The sequence below is a fragment of the Fukomys damarensis genome, unplaced genomic scaffold (assembly GCF_012274545.1).
Source record: "Fukomys damarensis isolate Sample0158 unplaced genomic scaffold, DMR_v1.0_HiC HiC_scaffold_30, whole genome shotgun sequence".
Taxonomy (NCBI): domain Eukaryota; kingdom Metazoa; phylum Chordata; class Mammalia; order Rodentia; family Bathyergidae; genus Fukomys; species Fukomys damarensis.
This window is the reverse complement of record NW_022900942.1, coordinates 6,525,187-6,535,953: the sequence shown is the minus strand read 5'-3', so window position 1 is coordinate 6,535,953 and position 10,767 is coordinate 6,525,187. Positions and strand designations below refer to the sequence as shown.

The 10,767-nt window shown below is 49.7% G+C and overlaps 1 protein-coding gene across 1 annotated transcript; it reads left to right on the top strand.

Annotated features, from left to right (window-relative positions):
* The first annotated feature begins 6,637 nt into the window (after positions 1 to 6,637).
* On the top strand, positions 6,638 to 10,327 carry LOC104849258 (60S ribosomal protein L7a-like). The gene is made up of 3 exons (XM_033757323.1): positions 6,638 to 6,683; positions 9,428 to 9,498; positions 9,857 to 10,327. Exons 1-3 carry the CDS (start codon positions 6,638 to 6,640, stop codon positions 10,325 to 10,327), a joined length of 588 nt encoding a protein of 195 aa, XP_033613214.1.
* The last annotated feature ends 440 nt before the right edge of the window (positions 10,328 to 10,767 follow it).

Sequence of the window (10,767 nt, the reverse complement as noted above, 5' to 3'; positions counted from 1 at the left end):
TTCCCACCAAAGAAATGCATTTCTTTTGTTTACATGTCACCCCATCTATGGCATTTTATAACAGCAGCATGAAGAGATAGAGACATGGGCCAAGCCAAGGTCAGATCCTGGGTACTTGTAGGTTTGAACTGTTCTGAGTTCTCAGCATCTAGAAGAACTTCCTGGGCCAGGCATGTGGCTTAAGCAACTCTGGCCATCACGCGGACGTTCCAGCCATTAGTAGGTGACATTCAGGCAGGACTGGCTGGAGGGGCCCAAGATGTTGAGCCCTAGACATCTTGCACTTAGGCAGTGGGGAGTTGGAGCAGGGTAGTGATTGAAATTTGGAGCTCTGGCTCCATACTTTCCTGAACTCTGTAGCTAAGCTCCTTCACCCAAACAGCAGGCAGAGGCTGTGGGCTCTTCACAAGCAAAAGGGAAGGGAGAGTCTGTGCCTACTATGGCAGCCAAGGGTCAGGCTAGGGGAGGAGGCCTTGGTCCTGAGTGCATTAAACAGAGCTGGTTATAAAGGGGACTGAGAACAAGCAAAGTGGTGTGAAACATCCCCCACCCCATGCTAAAGAGGTTAAAAAAAGGAGATGCAATCAGAGTCACAGGACACACAGGTCTCAATAGAAATGATCAGTCACATACAAAACAAAAAACTGAGGGGAGCAGGAGGGTCATGGTTCAGAAGGACCTGCTTAAATACACAGATAGTGGCAGCAGTCTTGTTTTCAGGATAGCTGGTTAGTGACAAGCCCAGGATTCTCTGCTCTCCTAAATTATGGATTTTTCAGTGTAATTAAATGTGGCATATAACACACACATGTCTCACCTGATATGACTCCAGGTGTCCGAGGGCACAAGTATACCAGGAGATTCCCACATTGCTATGGCCAGTGCACAAAGGAAGCAGAGACTCCTTTCCTGCAGGGTCCTTGGGAGTCCATGTGATCCTCCTGTCCCTCAAAGCCCCCCTAGAGGCATCAGGCACCAGCAGCACACTGATCAGCTTGGCCCAAGCCAACCTTCCCTGTGCATCTTGGAACTCTTCCCCCATCTCTGCGCCAACTGGTCCCACTTCTCTGCTGCTGCTCCACTTCCCTATTACAACAGGGTGCAGGCAGGTAACAGCAGCTCCATCAGCATGTCACTGCAGCTGTAGCTGAGACCTTGCAGCCACCTGAACTGTGCCACCTTGGCCCTGATACAGTGGGGGACAGAGAGGGATGTTGTTTGGAATACCTGTGCCTGAAGCCCTCAAAGCTCACAGCACCTGGCCCAGCACCTAACCCTGGCCCAGCACCTGCTCCCTTGCAGGCCAGTCTCATGGCTCTTCCTAAAGCAGGAAGCTCAGGCTAGGGGCTTTCCATGCTCTGTGGTTGAGGGGCAAATCAACTACGCACTCCTGTTCTAAGCTGAAAATGACCAACCTGAAGGACAGCCTGGCCTGCATACAGTAACAGAAGGGGTGGCAGGGCTAGAACTAGGCAGCCTGAGTTTCTCAGAGGCTCAAGACACTCTTGCCAGCAGAGTCACCCTGTCCAACATGCTGAGCTGGCCTGTGGTAATGGAGAGCGCAGGACTGAGCCTGGATTACTCTGGAAGAATCTTCAGTGGGGATCCTGGGGGGAGGGGTTTAGGCAGAACATCTGCAGACCTTCTTTGTCCCCAGCTCTGAACTCCCTACCACAGGCTATCTTCAGAGGCCCCAGATGTTCATCCTGGTCATGGAGGATTCCTATGATGGAAAGCCAGCAGGCAGAGGGCAGGTGTCACACAGGCCTGGTGAAGGCTGCCTCTCTAAGCACACAAGCCAACTCCTCTCCTCTCCCAGCTTTGTTCCTTCAAGTTCCCACTTTACTTTGTTAGATGAGATGCCACCAATTAGAGATCTAATCCTGGTCTGAAAACACAGATGTGTCTCAATATCAAAAGGCCACAGTCACTCACACAGTAGTGTGAATATATTCATCTCATGGGTTTATCCTAGCACCTGGAAAGGCAGCTTCAGTGTTGATCTGAGCTCTCAGATGGGCCCAGGGCAGGGCTGAGAGGCTGCACAAGGAGCTACAAGCTGGTGTGGGGAGTGGTACTCATCCCTGAAGGTGCAGGCCTAAACTCTGAGTTGCAAAGAAGGCCTTGGAAATAAGTCGCGTGTAACACAAAAAAAGTTTCTCCAACGCTTCGTTTTTGAAAAGCACTCTTCAGAAATTGAAAATAGCATCCACTGTGGCAGAATTTAAAAGTTCTTCCCATGTTAGTGGAAATTTCTCTCTGAAGTGAATGATTAGGGCAGCGGGTGCCGATCAGGCTCTGGCATACACATTGCACTCTCACAGCACACATTCATACTAATGACGCACATGTCCGTATGCATACGCACACCACTCACGTGCTTACACACATGCACACCATTACATGTGCACACAGGCACACAGAGACAGCATTTGGACACGCGCACACATTGCACACACATCTGCACACCAGGTGCACACACCACTCATTCATGCCCAGGCACATGCGCTTTCTGATGCTCAAATGTGGTGTTGGCTCAGCCCTCCTTATTTGAGGGCTCCTCGGCGCTGTGCATCCCAGGGTGAATTCTTTCCTATCTTCGTTTTGGTTGCAACCTGGGTGCTAGGAAAGCTGACCTGCTTTCCTTACATCTTTTCTGCCTCCTCACTTCAAGATGTTCCAGCGTTTCTCGTTATGGCCATTTGGCTCCAGTCTCTGCTCGTCTTCACAACGTGCCTCTCCTCTGACTGGGTGGATGAGAGCCATCTCTGATCACCTGAATGTCACACATCTGCAAACACACCAATTCCAAATATGATTCCATTTGCATGTACTTGGAGTTAGGGTGTCTACACAGTTTAGGGGGATGTGATCCAAATCCAACACTCTTCCGTTTGTTACGCTTTCTCACTTAGGAGTTCCAAAGGCATTTCTTTGATGTTGTATCACTTCCAGCAACATTTCTTATGCTAAGTCTGGGTCCTCAGACACTGCCCTCAAAAGTCTTGTCTACACAGCCCACTAAAGTGATTTCAATTCAGCTACATCCTGAAGCAAGAGTTGGAGTAAGATTTCTGAGGTTTCAGGACAGCAGAGAGCTGCTCAGATGAGGGCAGTGGTGCAGGCCTTCCCCTGCCTTAGGATGCAACTGTGATTCAGAGCGGAGCCCAGTTCCTGCCCCTGACTCTCCACCTTCTCACCCTGAAAGTTTCTGGCAAGGCACTGGGGCCAGCCTCAGATGACTGTGTGGTAGAAGGGCCACCATTCAGGGCTCACGACAATACTTGCTCACCTGCCTCACAAAAGGGTGCCCCAGGCTGGCCCCCAAGTACTGAGCACACATGGCCCATTTGGATGGTTGCATTCTAGGGCAACCAGTCATCCACAACCATCCATCCATCCTGGGAAAGTTGACCTTCCTCTTGCCTGCCCACCCAGAAGAGGAATGAGGATCTTTGAAAAACAAAGCAAACAAAATGGAAAAGGAGCCTACTGTATTGCTGTAGCCAAAGAAGCTGAGGGTCTTCCCACCCCACCCATCAGAAGAGGCCCAGTCCCCAGTGCCTGCCATTCTACCAGCAGCTCTTGGGTAGAGCAGCCAGTGTGGGGAGGACAGAGGAGCTGCTCTCAGCTTTGAGGGGGGATTTCAGGAAATAATTAAATGAACTTGAAGGAGGACTAAGCTTAGGAAGACCCTCTTGTTTAGTCCCCCCTCCACTTACTCTTTCAGCATTTAATGATTTTTCCAGTGAGTTTGAGGTTTTTAGAATGTTCTGGGAGGTTCTATGGAGCTGCTGTTCTCCTGGGCTCTTTGTCTGAGCTGTGAAAATTGTTCTAGTCATGAAGAGGGCAGGACCCCAAGACACTGCCAGAGACCATCTGCCTACGTCCCCTGTCCTTTGTGCTTTGTTTGGATTTAGTACCATGGAGCAGACACCAAAGCTTTGAGGGCATCAGCTTTATTTGGGATAAGTTATGAGGGAAGGGAGGAAATGGACACCTTGGGACCACTGGGGATGGGTCCTTGCACTCAGAGAGTGCATACACCTTAGGAGTCAAATATCAGGCAGATTCAGAAAAAGCCTTGACAGGCCTCCCAGAGATGCCACATCTCCTCTGGACTGGAGACACACCTCATCCCCCAGGAGCCTGTGGGAGTCAGAACAATGTCCTGGGGAAGCCCAGACCATGAACTAGTTCCAAGAACCCCACAAAGCCCCCGAGGCTCCAAAAGGACTGGCCCGAGGAAACCAGTATCCAGTGACAGTGTTAGTTTTCACTTTATCCTAGGGGCACCAGTCTGCCCTGCGAGGCTCAAGATGGTGGGCCATTTGGGGCTTTCTTTTTGAAAGTCCTGGTGGGCTGAGTCACACCAAAACACAGCTCAGGTGGGTAGGGTTGAGGGTCCTGGAAGTCTGGTAGTTGGAGGATGGGGAACCATGTGGGAGTTGCAGAGTCTAAATTTGAACAGTGATGAGAAATGCAGAGAGATGCACTGCCTTTTCTGTCACTAAGAGGCACAATATTTCCTAAAGTGCTCCCAATATTGACTGAAAACTTAACCTCAGGTCAGAAAATAGCACAAAACTTTCTCTTCTGATATTTATAAAAATCTGTACACTACCCCTAAAGGGTTCCCCGGCAATGCCTGGACACATGCTGATTACACCTGATGCCACATCCCTCCAGACTGCCCAGGCAGCCACATTGCCAAACACAGCTGAGAAGCTCTGTGTGTGGGTTTCACTCTGCACTTTGGTCCAAGAGTTAAGCCTGTCTGCTGAAAATATTCCTTCCTGGACAGATCATTTACAAGCGTGGCCACTGACCCAGGAGGAAGGCACAGGTACACTTACCCCTTCAGCAAAGCTTCCTCCTTTTGCCTGGAACAAGTTTATCTTACACCTGTTTTCCACCTGAAAGCTAGAAGTTTGTCCCAGTCATGACCACAGTGCATGCCATAGTGCATCCCAGACACCTTTAGAAAACCAACCCACAAAGGCAGGTTTGCGGCCTGCCAGCCACTATGACTCTCAGCTCCTTCCAGCAGTCTTGCTCCCTTCTGGTTGACCACCTCCCACTTTTCCTGGGTAACACAATACCCTCCCACGCACACCATGGCCCTCACTGCTTTCATATAGTATGGTCATGGGTCATCTGCACAGCAGGCCAGCTCAGACCCCAGCCTCAAGGAGTCCAACCTGGAAGTTCCCAAAACTCCAAATAGCAGGATCATGACAAAGTCAAATTGAGTGCTTATGTTTTGAGCTTATTTAGAACAAGGCATATCCCCGCCTTGTCTTCTAATCACTTTGCACAAGTGTCCTGTTGAAAAACTCAGACAGACTCAAAGGAGGGGAAGTGAGAGGAGAAATAAGCCATGGGCTGCAAGCCTGGGGCTGAACATCCTCACCAGCACAGCTGTGCATTTGTCAAGTAAAGTGGCCACACTGTGCCCCTCCACAAGCCCCTTCCAGAGGGAGAGCGTTGGCCGGGGCTAGACGTGAGTATCACTGGCTTTTATTTTGTTTTCACCAGAGCCTGTCTCCAGCCTTCCTCCTTGAATTTTATGTAAACTCTGGGGCTCTGCTGGCTAAAAGTGAGTTCTGTTTTTCGGCAGCCCCATGGCTTTTGGACTTAACAGACTTGAAGTTAGTTCATGGCGACCCAGACGCACATCACAGCTCAGAAACCACACGGGAGCCATGTCGGTAAAGGCAGCCGCGTCGTGGAGCAGCCAGACTGAAATTTATACCAGTGACCTGGGCCTTGTCAGGCCTCATGACAGCGTGTAAAGTGAATCGCAGCTTAGTCACCAATTTGCTTGGCAAGGGCCAGTGGATTAGGCAATACATCAAAGGTCAGACAGTAGGAGTTTGTCTAGACGGTCTATTTCAGATTCTAAGCTCAGTCCATGTGTTTCTGTAGCAACCACTGCAAACACTGATATTTTAGCAGTATTGTAAAAAGCTTCGCTTTCTTCTTCAGTCATGGGAAGGCCTCTGTGTCAGCCGCTGTGTCCAGTGCCTGTTTTCTGCGGTGTCTTCCACTTCCTGGATTTAGAGACTACAAGCAGCTGGTTAGGAGGGCACTCCACTGACCCCTCCTACCATGGTTCCCTGGGGAAGGTCCTCTCATCCTGTGGGGAGAAGCAGAGCTCTCTGAGGTCTAAGAAGAAGCAGGCACAAGCATCACACATGCAACCTTTAAACACCATGCTCTGTCCTGTGCTGAGAGGCAAAGAGAAGGGTGGAAAGAAGCCAGGAGAAAAGGAGGAAAGTGGCCTGGAGCCTGAGACCGGTGGAGCTGACAAGACTGTTCCCTGAGGCTCTGAGCTTCATAGGACACGGGATGAAGTCTGAGGACTTTTGTGGCTGTCACAACCGGGGAGCTCCTGGATCCCCTGGGTGGAGCCACAGAAGCTGCTCCGCAACCCACAGGGCCCATTCAGCCCCACACAGTAGTGTCCCCCAACAGCCACCATGCGGAGAATGAGAAGACCCATCTCAGAGAATCATGCCAGGTAATCCCAGGAAAATGCTCCCAAATGGTCGGTTTTAGTTCCATAATGTTTCGGTGAGTCCTACTCTTCCTACTACCAGGGCCACCTGCTCTCCTCATCCACTTAGGACGAGTGATGTCAGCCCAAGTGCAGAGGACTCTGGACTCTGGGCACTGCAGAGGTAAAGGGTCTCACAGGCTGAATACACTTGCCAACCTCCAAGCTGAAAAGGGCAGGTTTGCATCATCCTCTGAGTCAGTATTATGAGCACTCCCAGTAGTGCGAGCACCATGATCACTCTAGAAAGGCAGATCTGCAGCTGGATGTAGTGGCACCTGTAATCCTAGAACTCCAAGAGGCCAAGGCGGGAAGATCACAAGCTCAAAGCCAGACTGGGAAACTTAGCTAGTTAGCAAGACCCCCATCTCAAAACTTTAAAAAATAATAATGAAAAGATGTAACTCAGTGTGAAGGCCCTTGGTTCAGTCCCCAGTACTAGAAGAAAGAGAGAGGCCTGCACACATAGCACTGGTAGTGCTACAAGAAGGGGGTATGGGCCCAAACATTTCTATTCTCTCCCCTCTTCCCATGCAAATAGCTTGGGGGATCTGGCTATGTTAGTTATTGCTGCTCTCCACAACATTTTCCAGGTGTCAAACCTGGCTAGGAGAGAGGGGCTGTATCTTTGGAATTATGTTCTAGGCCTCCCAAGTGACAGGCTGCATTCTCTCCTTCATGGCAGTTCTGCAGATAGTTCTAGGCCACAGACTTGGGACACAAAGTCCACCTTACTTTGGAAAGTAAGGGAGCCCACAGCCTGTGGCTCATCGCTCTCCTCACTGCTGACCCAGTTTGCCAAGCATAAGTGTGCTTGGTGGGATGAGCTCACCAAGTCTTCTCAGCCTCTCTTGGCTCCCATGTGACTGGACCATCAGGGTGTGGAGTCTGAGCTAACTAGCTAATGTGCTTCTGAGTGATGTCAGCAGGGCAGGTGTCACTGGAGGCTCCCATGAGTGGAGCCCAGCCTAGTTGAGATGCCCGTGTAACCAGATTTTTGCCTCCTCTGATATTTCAATTCCTGACCCTGTGGGTCTGTGCATTTAAGAATGGGAAACATTTGTGTCTGTCTTAGCGTGGGTTCTCACACTGAGGAGATAATATTACAAGATGGGGAAGAGTGGTGAAACAAGTCCATAGGTAAGCTCCTGTCAGGGTATCCAGAACTCTGTGCACCAGGTGGGAAGTGGGGATCAGAGACCGGGCAGAGGGCAGGGCTGGTGTTGCACTCTGTGCTGGGTGAATGGCCACTTCCCATATATCACAGTGCCTGTATGCCAGGAGATCAAACTCTGGGGCAGGACCAAACCCTCAGCTGGCTTCTCAGGCAGGTGTTCCAGGACATGATAAAGTGAGAGGAATGAATAGGTTGCCACTGTACACCACAGGGCCTCCACTGTTTACCTTGTACTGGCTCAGGGATGACTTGATGAGATAAGAAAAGGAAATAGAAAAGTGAGCTGGCAGAATCTAGGGGGAAAAAAACCTTCACAGTGCAAGAAAGCATAGAAGTAACACATTGGAGCCAGACTATGCTACGGGGAGGAGCAGAGAGCTTGGGTCTGTTGCAGATAAGAGTAGTCAGGAAGATTAAAGAAAAAAAAGCAAAATCAAAAGTCAGACTCTGGAGGGAAGCAAACAAAGGAAAAGAAACTTTTACAGATGCGTTTCAAAGACATTCTAAAATCTGCTGACCAAAATTGTATGTTTGGCAGTGTGTCTGATGTATGTGTCTCTGTGTATGTGTACATGTAAGTGTGTGCCTGTATGTGTATGTGCATGTGGGTGCAATATTTGCCATGTGTATACATCCACACACATAAATTTTAATTCCTCATAAGGGAATCATACTCTTTCCCCCTTTCTGCTACACCTAGTAATTCCATCCCTACCACAGCTGTTCTGCATAGAGTTCCAGGCTGTATATGATCTTGAAAACTCCTCCTTTATGTCACTGTCACAGTTGTCTCCTGGTCTTTCTGCACAATTTAAATCCACCAAGCATTCTACTAAACTCCTCCAGAGGCCTGGACCCTGCCTATGACTTAGCTACATGCACATCAGCTTCCTGGGGGCCTGCTTTGAGGTGCCCACCTTGCACCAGGGGTGTATTTAGGAAGTAATGCTGGCTGGGCCAGGGATTTAGGTCAGTGGTTCTGCCGCCTGCCTTGAAAGTGCAAAGACCCAAGTTCTATCGCCAGTACCAAAAAGAAAAAAAATCTAGAATGCTGGTGCTAGACTGTCAAGGTGTTGCTTCATCTGGAGTATGACCTCATAGGTGTCCTCCTGCTGTCCCTAGCCAGGCTCTCTCCACTGGATGATCGATGCTTGGGGTAGTGAAACTCTGCGGGGCTGTCCTAGGCCCTATAGCATATTCAGTAGCAATCCCACTCTCTACCTACAAGATGAAGCTTCATCTCGTCTGAGTGTGCACAATATAAATGTCTCCTAGTTGTCACTCAGAGTCAACAACTCAGCTTTGGGCTCAGCCCATGATAGATCCCCACCCCAAATCCAGGGTGCAGGAATAGCACAGTGGGCCATTAGGTTTGGGAACACACACCCTCCAGCACATCCTGTGTTTCCACAGCTGACCTTAGCTGCAATGCTCACCTGTCTGCAGAGCCTGATCTACTCTGAAACCACCCCTCTAGCTTCTGACCTGGTTTAAATCAATATTCTGGCAGTAAAACATCCCCTTCACTTTTATCCCTCTGAAATGACCTGCTTTTCCTCCTCTCATTTTATGTCGAAGAAAACAATGCCTGATGAAACAAAGCTCGTCTTCCTTCCTTCCTTCCATGTGCAGAGGCCAGGTGCTTACCTCCTAAACTGCCATTTCCTGACACATACTACCTCCGCCAGCAGAGCGCAACAGGCGGAAAACGTATACTCCCGGGGCTGAGAGCGAATGGTCGCACCTCCCATCACAGACCAGAGTATGTCCGAGTCCAGATGTGGACATCTGTCCGGCCAGAAGTCACGGTCCCAAGACCTCTGAGCCTCCTGGGACTGGCTCCGACTGAAGCTCTGCTGCAGTCCGCCTCATGAGCCCTCACCAAGGTCTGCCTGCAGCTGACCGTTCTGAACCATTATGGGGCAGGAAGCACTGCAGGGAAGATGATGAGGGACAGCCTCAGCATCAGGGCACCGTCAGGTACATAGTGAAAAGGATTTTTATTTTTAAATTTTTTTGTTAGTACATTTTCACAGTACATAATGATTACATCCATCATGGGGAATTGGTACATGTACATAACACAGTCTTAATTCTTTTTACTCTCCCTTCACCTCAAGTTGAAAAGAAAAACTTCTAGCAAAGGGGACATCCCTACTAAAAGACCACCAGTCTCAAGAGCAGGTGTCAGTGTTGTCCCCACCCTGGTGGATAACAAGAAGGCTCAGCTAGTGGGAATTGCACATGATGTGGGCCTCATTGAGTTGCTTCCTGCCTGTCCTGTGTTGCAAAACAGGGGCTGGGTCTGCATCATCAAGGGGAAGGCCAGGCTAGACCACAGGAAGATGCACGCCGCTGTGGCCTTCATGCAGGTCAACTTGGAGACAAAGGCTCTGGTGAAGCTAATGGAAGCTGTCAGGACCAACTGCAATGACAGATATGATGAGATCTGCCATCAGTGGAAAGGCAAGGTCCTGGGTCCAAAACCTGTGGCTTGCTTTGCCAAGTTGGAAATGGTAAAGGCTAGAGAACTTGCCATTGAAGTGGGCAAAATATACTCTCGAGTTTTGAGTATTTTGTACATAGAATAATAAATTGTTCTTAATCCAGGAAAACAGGAGGGAGAAAGGATTTAACAGAGAGGCAAACAGACCTGCAATTACAGAGTAAGAACAGATGTGAGACAGGGATAGGTCTATGATACAGTGTAACCCTGGGGTCAGGACAGCCCCTGCTGACTGCAGCTCATGATGAACTCTAAAAGCCCAGAGCAGTTAGTGTTGCAAAACTGGAGGACAAGAACCATAAACATAGCCATTGGAAAGACGCAGGCAGCTGAGACATGGATGTGAGTGAGAAGCTTGGAAAGTCCACATGCCACAGATATGGTGGGGACCAGGAACAGGCTGTGGCCCAAAGAAGGGGGAGATGCAAGGCAAGGGGAGATAGGAAGCTGGGGACAGGAAGCTGAGGGAAGATGGACAGAACTCTGGGTAGCTATCATTTCTGATTCCTCTTGTGAGGTAGGTGT

Excerpts from the sequence above, each read along its gene's own strand:
- LOC104849258 (XM_033757323.1), top strand. The coding sequence starts at position 6,638 with ATGTCAGCCCAAGTGCAGAGGACTCTGGACTCTGGGCACTGCAGAG. Across the intron at positions 6,684-9,427 it reads GGACTCTGGGCACTGCAGAG|AGCGCAACAGGCGGAAAACG; the intron begins GTAAAGGGTCTC and ends CTCCGCCAGCAG. Across the intron at positions 9,499-9,856 it reads ACCTCCCATCACAGACCAGA|TTGAAAAGAAAAACTTCTAG; the intron begins GTATGTCCGAGT and ends CTTCACCTCAAG.